The sequence below is a fragment of the Triticum urartu genome, chromosome 3A (genome assembly GCF_056163025.1).
Source record: "Triticum urartu cultivar PI428250 chromosome 3A, HENAU_Tu73, whole genome shotgun sequence".
In the NCBI taxonomy this organism is placed as follows: Eukaryota; Viridiplantae; Streptophyta; class Magnoliopsida; order Poales; family Poaceae; genus Triticum; species Triticum urartu.
The window spans coordinates 80,944,004-80,961,585 of record NC_141875.1 but is presented as its reverse complement, the minus strand read 5'-3'; the positions used below and the strand labels follow the sequence as shown (position 1 = coordinate 80,961,585).

The 17,582-nt window shown below is 46.5% G+C and overlaps 1 protein-coding gene and 1 long non-coding RNA gene across 3 annotated transcripts; one reads left to right on the top strand and one right to left on the bottom strand.

Moving 5' to 3' along the window:
* Window positions 1–5,969: 5,969 nt before the first annotated feature.
* On the bottom strand, window positions 5,970–10,155 carry LOC147978688 (uncharacterized). Of its 2 annotated transcripts, none has more exons than XR_015618232.1 (2): window positions 6,492–10,155; window positions 5,970–6,392 (listed from the first exon to the last, which is right to left on the bottom strand). XR_015618232.1 is itself a non-coding variant. In XM_087546451.1 (2 exons), exon 1 carries the CDS (start codon window positions 9,905–9,907, stop codon window positions 8,498–8,500), a length of 1,410 nt encoding a protein of 469 aa, XP_087402577.1. In that variant the 5' UTR covers window positions 9,908–10,155; the 3' UTR covers window positions 5,970–6,392; window positions 8,496–8,497. The 2 variants fall into 2 exon arrangements, 1 of the variants encoding a protein (XP_087402577.1); XM_087546451.1 differs by having other exon boundaries at window positions 8,496–10,155.
* A 3,144-nt stretch (window positions 10,156–13,299) lies between these two features.
* LOC147978687 (uncharacterized) lies at window positions 13,300–16,698 on the top strand. The gene is made up of 3 exons (XR_015599611.1): window positions 13,300–13,567; window positions 14,787–14,858; window positions 16,181–16,698. It is a non-coding gene; the product is annotated as an uncharacterized LOC147978687 (long non-coding RNA).
* Window positions 16,699–17,582: the final 884 nt, after the last annotated feature.

Genomic DNA, 17,582 nt, shown 5'->3' with positions numbered 1-17,582 from the left:
ACATTAACGTGGTTCACCTGTCCCCTATTAAAAGGGTTCGGTTTCTTCCCAGAGCTTCCATTTCCATTTCCATTCTGGCCTTCAGGACATTCATTGGCATAATGTCCGGTCTTGGAACACTTGAAACAGGTGACTTGACTCAGGTCTCTCTTGGTTGGGGTCGATGGGGTGGTCCGGTTCTGGCCGTTGCTTCCTCCATTCCCATTACCATTCTTGTGGCCATTATGGTTGTGCGAGCTACCTCCTCCATGGGTGTGCTGAAACTGAAATCCCGGTTTAGGGGTAAAGCGGGGCTTCTGCTGGGCTCCAGAGTTATACTTCCCCTGTCCATACTTCCTCTTACGGTTCTCAATCTGCTGTTGCTTCCCTTCAATCATGATGGCACGATCTACCAACTCCTGGTAGTTTTTGAAACTCGCTGCCATCAACTGCATGCTTAGTTCATCGTTCAGCCCTTCCAGAAACTTCTCCTGCTTAGTTGCATCCGTGGCAACGTCATCTGGGGCATAGCGTGCTAACTTGCTGAAATCGTCAACGTACTGGCCAACTGTCCTTCCTCCTTGGCGTAAGTTGCGAAACTCATGCTTCTTTATGGCCATAGCTCCTGCTGAAACATGGGCAGTGCGGAAAGCTTGCTGAAACTGATCCCATGTGACAGTGTCAACTGGGTAAGTGGCTGTGAAATTCTCCCACCATGCTGCCGCGGGTCCGTCAAGCTAGTGAGCGGCAAACTTCACTTTCTCACCATCCGTACATCCTGCAGTGGTCAACTCCCTTCCTATCTTGCGGAGCCAATCGTCTGCTACTATCGGCTCGGTGCTACTGGAAAACACCGGCGGATTCAGCCTAAGGAAACGGGCTAAGTGGTCAACAGGTGGTGGTGGTGGTGGGTTGTTGTTGTTCTGCTGGTTCTGGACTAACATCTGCATCAATTGATTCTGTTGCTGGATCAACTGAGTGAGCTCCGGTGGAAATCCATTGTCACGTCTCGGTGGCATTTGAGGGTTTAGAAAAGACGAGAATTAAGAATAGAGTGAGGTCTAAAGGGAAAACACTACCCCAATGCACATGAGCAAATGCACACAAAATCACTTCAATCAATCAAACAAGGGCTTACAATCGGTCTAACTATCGCAAAAGTGCTCGAACTAATGTTTACATGGGGGAAATACTACTACTATCTGGTGGTCATCTAGAAATTTGAACCGGTGGAAGACTCCATGATATCTGCTCCAGCTTCGTCTTCAAAGTCGGGTTCACTTGGATCCGAATCGGTGTCGTCGATGATGATGTAGTTGTCCGGACATGCGACGTACTCGTCGTCCTCCTTGGATGCTAACTTCCTCTTGAGTTCTTCAATCTCCTGCTTAAGATCGACATTGTGCCTTGCTAGAGCTACGATTTCGTCCATGTAGTCCTTGCGTGTAGACTTCAGTTCTCCTTCTAGCTCGATGATCCTTGCCTTTGCATTCTTCAACTCTATCATATCATTGCACATCTGATTCTCATGGCGTCGAATGTGCTGGTTTAACTCCTGGATGAAAGATGCAATGGATCTATCCTTCTTGGTGCTGACTAACTCCCATTGTTCATCTCGACGTCCGCAAATCTGGTAGATAGTGTCCTTGAGGTCTTCTTGATAAACTTCTCCAATGCGTCCTATGGTGATATGAGCTGCCATGCTCTTTCCCAGACTCCAGGTTGGTGCATTGAAAACACTATCTATAGGCTTCGTGATTGGCGCGAATGTTCTTCCCGGAACGTGAGCTTGAATCTTCCAGTGCTCCTCTTCAGGCAGAGTGGCGTTGAAGGTTCCCGTGAAGCTTGGTAATCCAATGTTCAGGTACTTGGTGACTTCCTTCAAGTGAAATCCAAATGGTGTGCCTTCATCCGGTTGGGCATACTTAATCTTCGCGTGCGTCATCCTAAAAGGGTAGAAAAGATGAGGAGTTAGAAAATGAGAAGAGAATAGTGATCTATGGCTTTAACTTAGTGGTCGTGTCCTACAGTCAGCGTGTGCTCTGATACCATTCTCTGTAGCGACCCGACCCGAATGGATCAAGTGCTCTGTGCTCAGGTGTCATCCCTGGATCAGTAATGCTGACACCACATAGTACATCGAAGGATTTATAGCAGAGTGGCAATCACACACTTATTACATCGTTGTCTCAAAGAGAACTTATTACAATAAAAATGGCTTAAGGCCAACTAATAATGATAACAGCGGAAGACTTGGAAGATAAATGGGTCCATCAACTCCAACGGCATCACTGAGTATAGAACCACGACCTAAAACACCTTACTCGTCGTCTGAAAAGTCTGCAACATGAAAGTTGCAGCCCGAAAACGGGTCAGCACATGGAATATGCTGGCAATGTAACACATAGAGAGTAATGGAATGAAACAGCTATACTATATGCATATATGGCTGGTGGAAAGCTCTATGGTTATAGTTTTGCGTAAAGCCAGTTTTTCCCTACTGCAAAGGAATAAGTTTATTTAACTATCATGGTGGTTGTTAAACATTGAGAATGGTTGACAGCATTCTCAATCCCAATTAAAAATAATTAAAACCCAACAACATTAATTAGAAGTAACATGTTGAGATTCACACGATATTCAAGTACTAGATACTCAAGTTGTCCATAACCGGGGACACGGCTAATCATGATTAGTTTGTACACTCTGCAGAGGTTTGCGCACTTTTCCCCACATGACTCGATCGCCTCCGTTTGTTTTCTCGCACTACACGGTGTTTGAGAAACGGATGACCGAGACATAGTCTTTCAGAAGCGCTAGCACCTTACATGTGGGGTAGACCGTACCACCTACAACCCCTACATCTGCTAGTCCACCCCGTAAGAGTTCGCACAACTTAGTCAACTACGCCAGAGCCCATAGTAGCATGTGGCTGCACACGGATGTTTCTAGCATGAAAGATCTTATGATCCCTTTGAGCCTGGGTGGCGGTCCGAAAAAAACAGGCAAGTCCTGATAGACATCAGGTGCCTCAATCCACCCAGATGTGTGTTTAAGTTGCCACCTTAGATAAACCATTAAAATTATCAACTCACATCTGTCATGGATATCACTCACCCAATCCACGTCTACTAGCATAGCATGGCATAATAAGCAAACGTAGAAGTAACTCCCAAAGGTTTCATAATAAAGCAGGTAATAGGTACTACCTCATCTACTTCCCATCCCACAATTTAATTAGATCCTAATCATGCAATGTGTGAGGATTGATCTAATGCAATAAAACTGGGTTGTAGAAAAGGTATGATCAAAGTGTTACTTGCCTTGCTGATGATCCGCGAGACCTAGGGAATCGAAGTAACAGGCGGCGCAATCCGGGTGATCTATCGCAGACAAACAACAAGCACACAATAAGTACTCATCTAATGCACAGGTAAAACTCGAACAAGATATCGAACCAGAAAGTTCAACTTAAGAACTCCGGTTGCAAAGAAAGAACGAACCGATCAAAGAAACGGAAAAACAAACGGCGGAAGAAAACAACTCGGTTCTAGCAAGTTGAAACTAGGTCAAATTTTACCGGGGCAAAACTTGTTTAAGTTGATTAGACGGAACGGCGGTTTCGAAATGAAACTCCAGGCGCTTAATCACCTGATTCCGATAAACGAGCGAGAAGATAAACTAGAACGAAGATCGGATCTGAGATCGCGATCGTGGAATAAATCCGACGAGAAGAAAAAGAAGAACGGTTAAACGAACGGACGTTCGTTAACCTAGAAGAATCCGGTGATCACGTTCGTTAGGACGAACGGTCCGGCGAACGGTCCAAAGGCAACTAAATCGGAAAAGAAAATGAATCCGATCTAGGGTTTCGGAGAAGAAAACCGAAATGAAAAACCGATCTAGAAAACGAATCAGAAGAGAAGAAAAGAATCGGAACGATTAGAAGAAAACGATCCAAGGAAAAGAGACGCGGGGCAACCTCCGGCGAGGTCTCCGGCGAGGGGCTCCGGCGGCGTGGCGTAGGGCGGCGGCGGCGTGGGCAAGGTGCGGCGGCGGCGCTAGGGCACAAGGGCGGCGGCGCTAGCGTGGGGTGGCGCGGCGGCGGTGTAGGGCGCGGGGTGGGGTGCGGTGGAGGGCTTGGGGTTTGATTTGATGGGTTTAGAGGGGGGGTGTTGGGGTATTTATATTGGTGAGGGAAGAGATTACTTGGGGTAGGGGACAAGAAATAGAGTAGGAATAGGAAAACGAAACAAAAGAAAGGGGAGGGGCTAACCGACCAGAGTCCTTTTAGGACTCGGCTTGAACGAGGGGAGGCGGTGGCCTGGCGCTCCTGCGCCTTGCGCCTGGCGCACGGGAGGCTGGGGCGGTGGCTGGCTGGGCCTTTGGCCCGGCTGGCCTGCGGAAAAGTTTTTTTTAAACGGTTTCGCGCGCAGGAAAACACAGAAAAGAAAATCTAAACGAGCTCCAAAATTTCTAAAGTAAATTTTCCCCGACTCCTAAGAATGAGCCGAACAAAATGAACTTTTCTACGGACCAAAAATGCAATTTTTGAAAACGCGCATTTTCCCTATCCAAATAAAATGCAAATAAACTCCGGAAAAACCAAAATCTGACTTATTCATTAGATCTTCATTTTTCCTAAATTTTGAGAAAGTCATATTATTCCCTCTCTCATTTTTGATATTGGAAAAATAATTGAAGATGAAATAAATAAATCCAATGATCCTCTTTTCCAAAATTTGAGAGAACTCAAATAGGAAAATAACGAAATCTCCAACTCTCTCCGAGGGTCCTTGAGTTGCGTGAAATTTCTAGGATCAACCAAAATGCAAGAAATATGATATGCATGATGATCTAGTGTATAACATTTCAAATTGAAAATTTGGGATGTTACACCACTTTGCATGCCTAAATGAAGTCCAGATCAAAAATATATTGTTAAACAATACAAATGTCTACCATAAAGGAAATGTCTAAATATAATAAAAAAAATATCTGCTTGTATGGTAATATATGATACACCAGAATGCTTCTTTATTTCTCAATTATTGTCATAAAAAAAGACATCAAAATAAAATGGCATTTATAATAGACTCAAGGAATCATCGCTATCTTTGAGCAGTTCATCGTCCTGTTAGTCCAACAACCAATCTGAATATGGCAACTTACTATAGAGCATGCGTACAAGCATGCTAATCTTCATTGGCAAGAAAACAGCAATTTTCAAATAGACGAAACCTCCCGAAACAACAAGATATTAATTGCATGTCATCATCTGACTGAACCGTTATACAAAGTACGTAAAATGTTGTTTCATCGGCGTATTGCAGGACCGGACACGACAAGGTGTGATCGAGAGGGTCAGAACGCATGCCAGTCGCCGAGGCCTGGGTGATCATGCGCTGCGGCACGTCAGCAATCAGGATGAAATGGAGGATGAGAGGGAGTCACCCTGCCTAAGCCCGCAATGACACGGGAGCCACGGGCCAGGTCTCCCATTAAGCAAGATAGCGGAGGTTGTAGTACCGTTGAATATGGCAACTTACTATAGAGCATGCGTTCAAATAGACGAAACCTCCCTGTTACAATTAATTAACCACGTGTTAGTTAATGAGATAATCCCTGCTTTTGTTGAACCGCATTGAGTTGCCTTTGGCAGCGGACGCGATGGTTACTCGCACCCACGCATCCCTAATCGCGCCCTTTGCACTTGTATAGATAACCACTCTATCAATGAATGAAGGGACACCGTTCCGTTACTTGTCTTCGCTCTTGTTTCTAGTTTCCGTTCTAACACTCCCGAACAACAAGATATTAATCGCATGTAATCATCATCTGACTGAATTACCTCAGAAAAAAAATCTGGCTGAACTATTTTATACTAAGTACGGAAAATTGACGAATGCTTTAGAAGCTGATCTGTTGCTCAGTATACTTGCGCAATGGTTGTATTGAATATTTATTCCAAACAAAAAGCTGGAAAAAAGAGAAGGCAATGTAATTCATGTTACCCACAGAACTCCATGTATCCATCTCATATTTTTCGTGTATGATCATGATCTTACCAAGAGGAAGACTATCATCCAATAATTCATGGAAACAATGTAACGAAAAGCCTACTTGTAAGGCATTGGAAATTTCTAAATTCTCACAACTCAGAATGCAACTACAAGGCGTTTACCCTCCCAACTTCTTCTTGAGCAACTTCTCCTTTACCTTCCTCTTCGTTGCTTCCTCTGCCTTCCTCTCGTCTTTCTCAAACGCTGCTCTCCCTCTTTTCTCATACCTTATTCTTCCTCCACTTCCTGCCTCTTCGCAAGAGCCTCCTGCATCTCCCGGACATGCTCTGGGACCTTCTTCATGTCAACCTTCTCTTTAGGCGCCTCTGCCTCCTTTTCCTCCTCCTTAACCTGTCCCATTAGGTGCAAGACTGATCAATAAAACAGTCTTATATTTGTAAGACATATAGAGGTATATTAATGCTGGGCAATGTGCAACACAATATTTACCTAAGGCCACGCTTGGATTACTGTTTTGCAGCAATTTCCAAGCATAAGATGTACACCTGTAAAATTATTAGGTGTGGCTGGGAAACAACTACTTGGTTGGTCGTTCAGATCCAAAAAAAATGGGCAGCTTTGTTCAGATCCACCGGGGGAAAATATCATGCCTTTCACTCTCGTTTCCTTTCCGCCTGGATTTTACAAGTGCCCCTTTTAATACATTCGTGAAACGGCAATCCATGTGTGCCCTAATTGTAGGTGACAAATCTATGGGGTAAGAAAAAAAACAAAATATTGGCATCTCAGCTACAAGCAGAGCAAACCATTGCCATTAGCTAGTGGTACCTACAAGAAAAAATGTATTTTGGTAAAGATTTATTTGTAACTATATCAGACAGTGATAATGTTTCTTGTCTAAAAAGCTTTTCTGACATGTCCAACATAGGAACAAAATAACATCACTATCAAGGATCAAATATTAACAAGTGTTTCCAGAGAAAAAACTCCATGAAGCTACGAGGCCCACTGAACAGACACTTTTATGAGGGTTAGTGAATTCAAATTTCTCAGCCTGTCAAACTTGTGCATGTGGTGAAATTCTAAATTTGCCTTGGTCTAAACATGAATCTCATTGTAACTATACAGATATAAACAAACACATTCTTACAATATGTCTCATTTCCTCATCTAGCAGTATATTGGAATAATTTTCATGCTCCAGATCACATGATAAGATAATCAATATTTTGGTGTGCATTTCAAGCAGCTTTCAATTCTACAAAAGAAGTGTTGTTTGAACAAGCACCCAATTGCGTGTTGTTTTGTGCTAAGGAGAATGCCAAATTGGAGCAAAACATACAACCAGCAAAACACAACAAAAAAAGGGAGGTAAAACCTGAAGGTAAATGGGCACTGCATTCTTGTTCTAGCAACAGTTACGTCTGCTAGTAATCTGCTAGTACACTGATCTGTCTGTCCACCAGAAATAGGAACTGATTCTTGTTCAATCAAGCAATCTGAATGAGGGCTAGAGAACACACATAGGACGAACTGGGATAGTACTTTCTTCTTGCCTAAAAAAATGTTTCTAGTAACCGAAGAATGATTGGCTGGTAGACGAAATTGCAGACCAAAAAGATCCGACCCAGCCCAAAGTGCAGTATTAAAGGTTCACCTGATTGATTTGTGATTGGTGACCTCAACGATGCAATAGGGAGAGTTGCGGCGGCCATGGCGCCAGTCCGTCACAGGCTTGGGCAACGCCGAGAAGACAGGCGCGTCGGCGGCCGCCCCAGCCTTGGCATCGGCACGTCGACAGCACTAAGAGATAGGACAGGGCGCATCAGTAGCGGGGGCTCGTGGTTCTGTGCATCAGACAGCCGGAGTCGAAGCGGCGCAGACCCTTGTGGTGGCAGATGACCAAGGGGCGGTGAGTGGTGAACAAGGATTCCAATTTTTTCCGGCAATGTGCTAGCATGGCACGGTTTGGAGGCGCAGGGGTGGTGGATCAGCGTCGGGGAAGGAGTGGGGGCTGAGAGGCACCGGGGAACGCGATGGGGCGGTTTGAGGCATGGGGGGCCGTGCGATGCGAGGGTAAGAGTAATTAGCGGCGTGGTGGGTGGGGAATGTGCTAACCATGTTTTAGTGCTATATAAACATTGGAGCGGCCTGGAGTAGGGTTTTTTTTAACACCGACCCGGGTTAGTACTCCCTCCGTCCGGGAATACTTGTCATCAAAATGAATAAAAGGGGATGTATCTAGATGTATTTTAGTTCTAGATACATTCATTTTTGTCTATTTTGATGACAAGTATTTTCGGACGGAGAGATAGATGTAGTAGTAACATCCATTAAGAAAAGGAAATTTGTTAATAGGGAATCTTATGGCCGCCAAGTTAAATGCGCCAGTTTTGAATCATCAGATTGTCCTCGGATGATAAAACTACAACTCATGTCATGGTCTACATCTCAAACGAATTTGAACAAGGGGGCATACCGATGCATATTTACCATTAACGGGGCGGCGATGGTACGGTACTTGGAGGCTTGAGATAGCTGGAGACGCCAGTACATATGTAGTTGTTGGGTCTTTGCATATCAAATTCCTGCACATCCAGCAGCAGCTTTTGCTTGATGTCAACTGCGATCACCCGCGAGTTCCTGTTAGTTGCACTGCTCACATTTGTCCTGAGGTACAAGACGCCATCTGTGTTGGAGCTGAGAATGGGGTTGGAGACAAAGAGAGACTGGGGCAAGTTGTAGCCAGAGATATCACTAGAATGGAGTTCGAGCTCCGGCTGGAAATGCAAATCACCCAGGGTTTCCAAATCCAAACCCTCGTGGAACCCCTCCAAGGTCCATGTGAGCACCGTCCAGCCACAAGGGGTTTGTGAGCAAGGGATGCTGGGGTCGGCGTGGACCTGTAGGTCGACGAACCTGATGATGCCAGTCTCTTTGACAAGGACAATGTCCCGAAAGTTGCATCCAATGTCAACGGCAAGAGGCAGCCAATTTGGCGGCTGCGTCGGCTTTGGAAGGGAGACATAGCGGAGCGGTCTGCAGGGTGTGTGGTCTGCGAGCACGTCAGAGAGGAGCATGCCATTCCAGAGGTCGACCCAGCCCATGATGCCACCTCCGATGGCAATGACCATGTCGATGTCGCATATATAGTCGGATGGCAGCGGCGGCTGTGGAATAGCAGCTGGCTTGCGGATCCAAACCTTGTCCATGGAGTCGTAGGTGCACAAGTAGTATGGACCATATGGGCTATTGCTAGAGTCGTGGAAGTAGTCGTAGGCAAGAGCTGCGACTCTGTAGGCATCACAAGCATCATCCTTGGTGAGAGCGTCTGAATTGGCGGCGACGGAGGGGTGAGCATGGGTGGAAATGTTGCTGCGGTACCGCACGACACCGATCGCACTGGAAGGGATGCGGTCGCATCCCGTAGTCGGCAACATTTCGGGAGGGAACTTCGTGAGCCGGGTGAGCTCCGGCTCCCCCGCTGGTGAGGATGCTGCCTTGTAGACGAGGTATTCGTATTTGCTCTTCTTGGTGTCGAAGGGGGAGGGACGGCCGAGCCCGATGCAGAGGGTGATGAGGGCGAGGTTACCGTCCGTGGCGAACACGTAAGGCTCGCGGAAGAACAGGCAGGCGTCTTCTTCGCCGTGGTCGTCGGGGAAAAAGGCGTGGCAGCAGAAATGGGAGACGCGAGGCGGCTGGGCGAAGCAGAATGTGACCTGCACGTCCACCTCCTTGCCGTCCAGGTTCCTGGTGAATCGACAGTGGGCGGAAGTGTGGTTTTTCTTGTCGACCATGTACGCGACGTGGTCGAGGAGGACTTCCGCCCAGTCCCACTTTGTCGCCGCCGCATCTTCCATGGCCGGCGGACGAAGTGATTCTTCGCGATAGGGTTTGAGCGACATGGTGGATCTTGTGGTATCTCACACAGGCGTACTCCTAGGGAGGAGTGCTACTGGTATTTACTGAGATGAGAGGAGGGGTGAGGTCCAAGAATCAGGTTGTAGTCGGAACCGGATTCACGAACAAACACGAGACGGAGACGGAGACGGAGACGGAATGCCCTCCGGCAAGATAGATGGCGGAAGAAGAAGTGGGGGGAGTGGGAGTGGGAAGAAGGGGAATGGACTGGCTCGGCGGCGGCGGAGGGAACATCTACTCATGCCTCTCCAACAAACAACACACGGTTGCCGTTGGGGCTTTGCTACGGACGGCCCGTCTCTCTGCCCGTCCGCTGCAAACCCTAGCGCCCAAACCTGGCCACATGGGCCGTCCCCTTTTCTTTATTTAGCGCCCACTGCTCCTCCCCTCTTGTTATGTTTTCCTTTTCTTCTTAATTTTCTTTTTTATTTGGCGGAAACTTCTTATTTTTCCTTATCCTTGCATTCTTAGATGCATCTATGGTTTTATTACAAACTAGATGATACCCCACGCGTCACAGTGAAAACTGATGGGAATGTATTTTGATTGATTTATTTGTATGGAACAAAAGTTTTAAGTTAATTTAATTGTATGAAATAGAAAATTTAAATTATGATGTGAGAACTAAAATTTGAAATACACATGGTTTACTATGTTTAATTATTGAGTTGATAAAATAAGAAGTCAAATTTCAAATATGACATTTTTAATAGATTTAGTTGTGTGAAATATTAATTAAATTAAAATATAAGAACTGGAGTTTGAAATACATATGATTTACCATATTTAATTATCGAGTTGAGTCTTTTCTCATGCATATTTGCTTGTTTTTATCGGATGACACTGAAGTGACTGCGTATTTACATGTTGAGATTGGCATTTTTCATGCATGTTTGCATGCTGAGATGGCATATGTGCATGTTAATAGAAATATGTTAGTAGAGAGCTAGCAATTTAAATATAGAAGATACATGCAAGACAACGAGGTCAGAGCATCATGCGTACATGGAGTGGATAACAAATGACATATCCATGACAAAGGTGAAAAAAAAGGAACCTATGAAATGTCACCATTCTTTCACGCCAAACCTTCAACAAGCTACGTGATTGCGCCATTGTCGTCAAAGAGTTGCGTCACCCGTGACTTTGTCTGAATCTGCCAGGATGTCCATTGAAGATGGTCCTCACATGCCACCACGAAAAGTCCTCTGGATCATGTACTAATCATCCTAGATCTTAAAAAAACAATGTCGACATCTAACCTAATTATGTCATCAGACATTCAACAGTCCAAGCCTTGTCGATGAACCGGGGAGAAGACAAATCACCACTACTTGATTGCAGCGTGCATGCTCCAGCGACACGACTAAGAGTCTACAATGATAGTCACAAATCATTGCCATGCATTATGCAGTCACGCTATACTTAGTCATTCCTACTCGGACAAAGCGTCACCTTATCCGTAAGCCAGCGGTCCTTCCAAAGAAGATCGTTTTTGTGCACAAAATTATCTGAACATGGTTAACGACTACCTTGTAGTAATGGTTCTTAAAATCAAAAAAATGTTTCCATGTAGCATGGAAGATTTCACTAATGTATAGTGATGGTTAGCAAACATGGCTAACCTACATGGTAAGCGTTGAATTATATCCATTGGTTCCGGTGAGTAAAGAGATAATAATGGTTTGACATAGCATGCTCGAGCGGCGCTGTCGAACTGCCACCTATGACACCCCTATTATCCACACTGGTTGTTACCATGACACAATTATGTGACACCCCACCATCCGCATGGCTCAAAAGTTGCCCACCCGTCTGTGTGCCAATGCCTGCCGCCCTACAAGAAGACTTTAATGTGTTGTTACACCACCAGGGAAGAAAACTCCACCGGTCTTTGGTAGTGGGCCCACCACCATCTCAATATATGGAAGAAGATTGACCCTCACCTCGATTGTCCACATGGTAAAACAATGCCCACCGCATGTGTGCAAATTGATGTGGGCCTAGGAGAGGACTTTTGTAGGTCGTTAAACCACCAGAGAAGAAAAACCCACCACTCTTCTGCTAGCGGGCCCAGCACCATCTTGATCTCTAAAAGGAGACCGAACCTTGCCGCCACTATCCACACGGCCGAAATGCTTCACACCACCTTTGTGCCAATGGTTGCCGCCCTAGAAGAGGACTTTCGCGTATTACTACAAACCAGAGAAGAAAACCACAACACTCTTTTGGTAGCGGGCCCAACCCCATATCGATATCTGGAAAGAGATTGACCCTAGTCGCCACCGTCCACATGGCCGAAACGCTACCCACCGCCTATGTGTAATGGCTGCCATCCTAGAAGAGGACTTTTGCGGGTCGCACCACCAAAGGAGAAAACCCCACCACTTTTTTTACAGCAAACCCACCACCATATCGATCTCTAGAAAGACATTCACCCTCGCCACCACCTATCGAATGGGGCAGAGTCACGGGACGGCTGGATCAGAGCGGGGGGAAGAGGGGAGAAAGCAACGGTGGTGGAGAGTTTGAGTGTGGAGGTTGCTAGGGTTCGGTAGAGCTTTTGACCCTCCTTCGGTCTCCTCGACATGATTTTGTTTCCACATATAAAAATATCATAACAACTACAAGGTTAACAATGCTCATGCGTCGCAACCGGGGCATAGATATTCTAGTGGTTAAACAATAATCATGTTCGACATATAGGGGTCCTTAGACAGACATTGTCAGACATGATTGCAGTACAAGATTATTTCATTTCACACAAAAAAGCAAAAAAAAGCTACTGCGACACCCGGATAGTTACGCTACAGTAACCCTCCGCTAATGATGCCACGTCACCACGATTACTATTGTTAATCTTGCGATGATTCAAATCCCGTTCAAATTTCAAATTTAAAATCAAGTCAAACAAATAAAGTTTTCAAAATTCAAAACTAAGATGTTCTTAATGTGACAAATAAATCATGGATATTATTGGTGGAGAAACAACATCTTTATAAAATAATGAAATACCCTAAAGTGATTAAAACAACAGCAAAACAATTAGTTATACTTCTAATATATTTTACAAAATACTAAACTATTTTAGCTAGGTGCCAAAGTTATTGTGGCAGTGGTATAATTAATGTTACAATATTAGGTGCTAATTGAATATTTTACCAAACTAAAACAATTTGGGAAATAAAATTAAAATAGAAAAGAAAATAAAAAAGGTAAAAGATAAAACAAAAATGAAAAAGGACCCCCTCACTGGCCTTTGGCCCGGCAGGCCACCAGGCCGCCCAGCCGGCCCACCAGGCCTGGGCCGCCCCCTTAGTCCCCATAACTTCCCCCACCGACGGGAAACCCTAGCCCATCGCACCCACTCCCCCACTCGCTCCCCACGCCCCTCCTCCCCTCTCCCCCGATCCAGATCTGGATCGGGGATGAAACCTCCCTCGACGATGTTCCCCATCGCCCCTGACAACGCCCGTCGGGGCCCCTCGCCGCTCGTCTACGCCATCGCCGTCGTCCTCTCCATCGTCAATCCCTGACGCCCCGCCACATCGTCGTCGGACCGCTCCCCGTCTCCGTCGCTCGTCCCCATCCTCCTCCCCAACGAGCGCCATCGACCCTCGCCGCCCGATCCCCTGCAACGTAGGGTGAGGAACCCCCTCCGTCTCTCCTCTGTCGCACGCCGACCACCGCGCCTCCCTGCTCCGCTGTGGCCCCCCCGGGGCTTCGCCCCTCGCGTTCGCCGTGCGCTCCGCCTGCGCCCCCTGTTCGCCCCACTCGCCGCAGCCCGCAACCGCCGGGCCCGGTGCCCGTCCGCACCTGCCCGTGACGACCCTACACACTACCGCCCGTGCGTGACTGCGCCTATGTCGCGCCTGTTGTCGTCCGCATCCGCTTCGGCTGCTCTCCTGCTGCGTTACTACTGCTGCCTCTTGCCACCGGTGCCGTTGCTGCCGGCTGCTGCTGCTTGTGGCCGTGCCCAGCTCCTCACCGCGCTCCCAGATGCACTTGTCCACGCGTGCCCCGCGTCACTGGACCCTCAGCCCGCTCGCGCACCCCCGCGCTCGCCGCTGACTCTGTCCATCACGATGGTCATGGCCCTTGTTTAATTAGGGCTAATTAGCTTAGGTTAAATTGATGGTTTAATTAGTTTGATTGGGCAACTGACATGGACCCCCACTGTTAAGTTAGCAAATTAAAACAACTTAGAGTTTTCTGGCCCTGTGACAAGGGGGCCCCCACCCCCATAACCATTTTAAAGAAAAAGTTAAAATAAATAAATTAGTAATTAATTAATTAATGAGTTAATTAAGTTAATTAATCATGTTTAACTAATCTAATTAAAATGAATTAACCTAATCACTTAGTTAGCCTAATTAACATGTTTAGTTAGTCTGAGATAATGACGAATGGGACCCACACGTCAGTTTGACTAGGTCAACTGACTAGTTGACTGCTGACATCACCCTGACATCATGCTGACGTCATAATTACATTTTATAATTAAATTAATTCTGTTATTCTAAAAATAAATTAAATCTTTAAAATTTAATATAAAATAATCCGTAACTCAGATGAAAATACTTTGTACATGAAAGTCGCTCAGAATGACGAGACGAATCCGGATACGCAGCCCGTTCGTCCGCCACACATCCCTAACATATCAAACTCGCAACTTTCCCCTCCGGTTCATCTGTCCGAAAACGCAAAACACCAGGAATACTTTCCCGGATGTCCCCCCCCCCTTTGCCGGTATCACCTACTACCGCGATTGGGCACACCTAGCATCACGCTTTGTCATGTCATGCATCGTCATGCATTTGTTTGCATTGTATTTATTGTTTCTTGCCCCTCTTCTCTCGCTAGACACCGAGACCGACGCCGCTGCTACCCAGTACGACTACGGTGTTGACGACCCCTCCTTGCCAGAGCAATCAGGCAAGCCCCCCCCCCCCCCTTGATCACCAGATATCGCCTATTCCTTCTCTCTACTGCTTGCATTAGAGTAGTGTAGCATGTTACTGCTTTCAGTTAATCCTATTCTGCTGCATAGCCTGTCATTGTTGCTACAATTGTTGATACCTTTACCTGCTATCCTAATGCTTAGTATAGGATGCTAGTGTTCCATCAGTGGCCCTACACTCTTGTCCGTCTGCCATGCTATACTACTGGGCCGTGATCACTTCGGGAGGTGATCACGGGCATATGCTATATACTTTATACGGTTACATTACTTATGATACTGTTCGGAGATGGGCGCTGAAGGGGCAGGTGGCTCCATCCCGATAGAGGTGGGCCTGGGTACCCGACGGCCCCCGACTGTTACCTTATGGCGGAGCGACAGGGCAGGTTGAGACCACCTAGGAGAGAGGTGGGCCTGGCCCTGGTCGGCGTTAGCGGTTACTTCAAAATAACACGCTTAACGAGATCTTGGTATTTGATCTGAGTCTGGCCACTGGCCTATACGCACTAACCAACTATGCGGGAACAGTTATGGGCACTCGACGTCGTGGTATCAGCCGAAGCCTTCTTGACGTCAGCGATTGAGCGGCCGCGTCGGATTGGACTGGAACGCCTGCTAGGCTAGGTCTGCTTCCGGCCGCGTACGCAACTTGCAGGTGTGCAATGGGCGATGGGCCCAGACCCCTGCGCCATAGGATTTAGACCGGCGTGCTGACCTCTCTGTTGTGCCTAGGTGGGGCTGCGACGTGTTGATCTTTTGAGGCCGGGCATGACCCAGGAAAGTGTGTCCGGCCAAATGGGATCGAGCGTGTTGGGTTATGTTGGTGCACCCCTGCAGGGAAGTTTATCTATTCGAATAGCCGTGATCCTCGGTAACAGGACGACCCGGAGTTGTACCTTGACCTTATGACAACTAGAACCGGATACTTAATAAAACACACCCTTCCAAGTGCCAGATATAATCCGGTGATCGCTCTCACACAGGGCGGCAAGGGGAGGATCGCCCGGTAGGTTTATGCTATGCAATGCTACTTGGTGAACTTACCATCTACTCTCTTCTACATGCTGCAAGATGGAGGCTTCCAGAAGCGTAGTCTTCGACATGACTAGCTATCCCCCTCTTATTCTGACATTCTGCAGTTCAGTCCACCGATATAGCCCCTTTACACATATACCCATGCATATGTAGTGTAGATCCTTACTTGCGAGTACTTTGGATGAGTACTCACGGTTGCTTTTCTCCCTCTTTTCCCTCTTTCCCTTCTACCTGGTTGTCGCAACCATATGCTGGAGCCCAGGAGCCTGACGCCATCGTCGACGACGACTCCTACTACACCGGAGGTGCCTACTACTACGTTCAAGTTGCTGACGACAACCAGGAGTAGTTTAGGAGGATCCCAGGCAGGAGGCCTGCGGCCTCTTTCGATCTGTATCGCAGTTTGTGCTAGCCTTCTTAAGGCAAACTTGTTTACTTATGTCTGTACTCAGATATTGTTGCTTCCGCTGACTCGTCTATGATCGAGCACTTGTATTCGAGCCCTTGAGGCCCCTGGCTTGTATTATGATGCTTGTATGACTTATTTATGTTTTAGAGTTGTGTTGTGACATCTTCCCGTGAGTCCCTGATCTTGATCATACACATTTGTGTGCATGATTAGTGTACGATTGAATCAGGGGCGTCACAAGTTGGTATCAGAGCCGACTGCTTGTAGGAATCCCCCTTCCACACTCCTTGGCCAAAGTTGAGTCTAGTCATTGAAAAACTTTTACTAACATGGCTGTGTGGCTTACGGGCCCACGTCGCCATTGGGTGGTAGTAGGATCTTTTATTCCTCGACCTATACTCTGGGACTCTGATCTCTTTTCTATTCGGGTTTAATGAATTTACTAAAAATCTAATTTTAGGATCTCGAAAATACGTTGTCCCGGAGAGCCCCTTCAATCCAGATGATTGCCGGCTACACCAGAAGATTCCGAAGATACTCTCTGAGGTTTTCCCAAGACCCTTGTGCCCACCGACTTTACAATCCCCTACCACCGATATACCCTTATGGATAACTACCTACAATTATCGTTCATACCTTCATCCTCAGTTGCTCTTGTTAGTACAAGATTCCCTAAATTGCTCTTCGTTGTTCCGAAAATCCTTTAAGCTTACTGCCTTGCAGTTCTTTACCACATGAATACCCCTATTGAAAATTCCTCGCACTTATTGAGTATCTGTTCATCCCCAGTTGTTCGTATGCTTCATAAGATACTCTGAAATACTATCCGGCCTTCTGAGCATCCTCTTCAAACTATTGTTGTGCAAATACTTGTATGCTTACATTATGGATGCTCACATATCACTAGCAATATTCACTAGTATCTTTTGACACCGTCATTTTGATCCTATTGATTCAACATGTGTGCAAATGCACACAATCATCTATCAACCCTTCTAAATTATCTTTCCGGCTCAGACGTCATTTTGAACATGAGCTGGTTCTCGACCAAACTATTTGTCGACAATTGTGCCTCTGGTCTATCCAACTTATCCATCCTTGATCAGAGCGTCTGCTTCTGATCCTTTGTTTTGGTTCTATAATATGATGCCCGTGCATTCTTTCTTCCTCTGATTGAGTACCGATACTCACATCAGCTCCGTTGTGGATCGCCCGATCCATTGTTGGATTTCATCCGACATCGTACTTCATATTC

What these genes read in the sequence shown, in the direction of transcription:
- LOC147978688 (XM_087546451.1), bottom strand. Translation starts at nt 9,907, where the DNA reads ATGTCGCTCAAACCCTATCGCGAAGAATCACTTCGTCCGCCGGCCATG.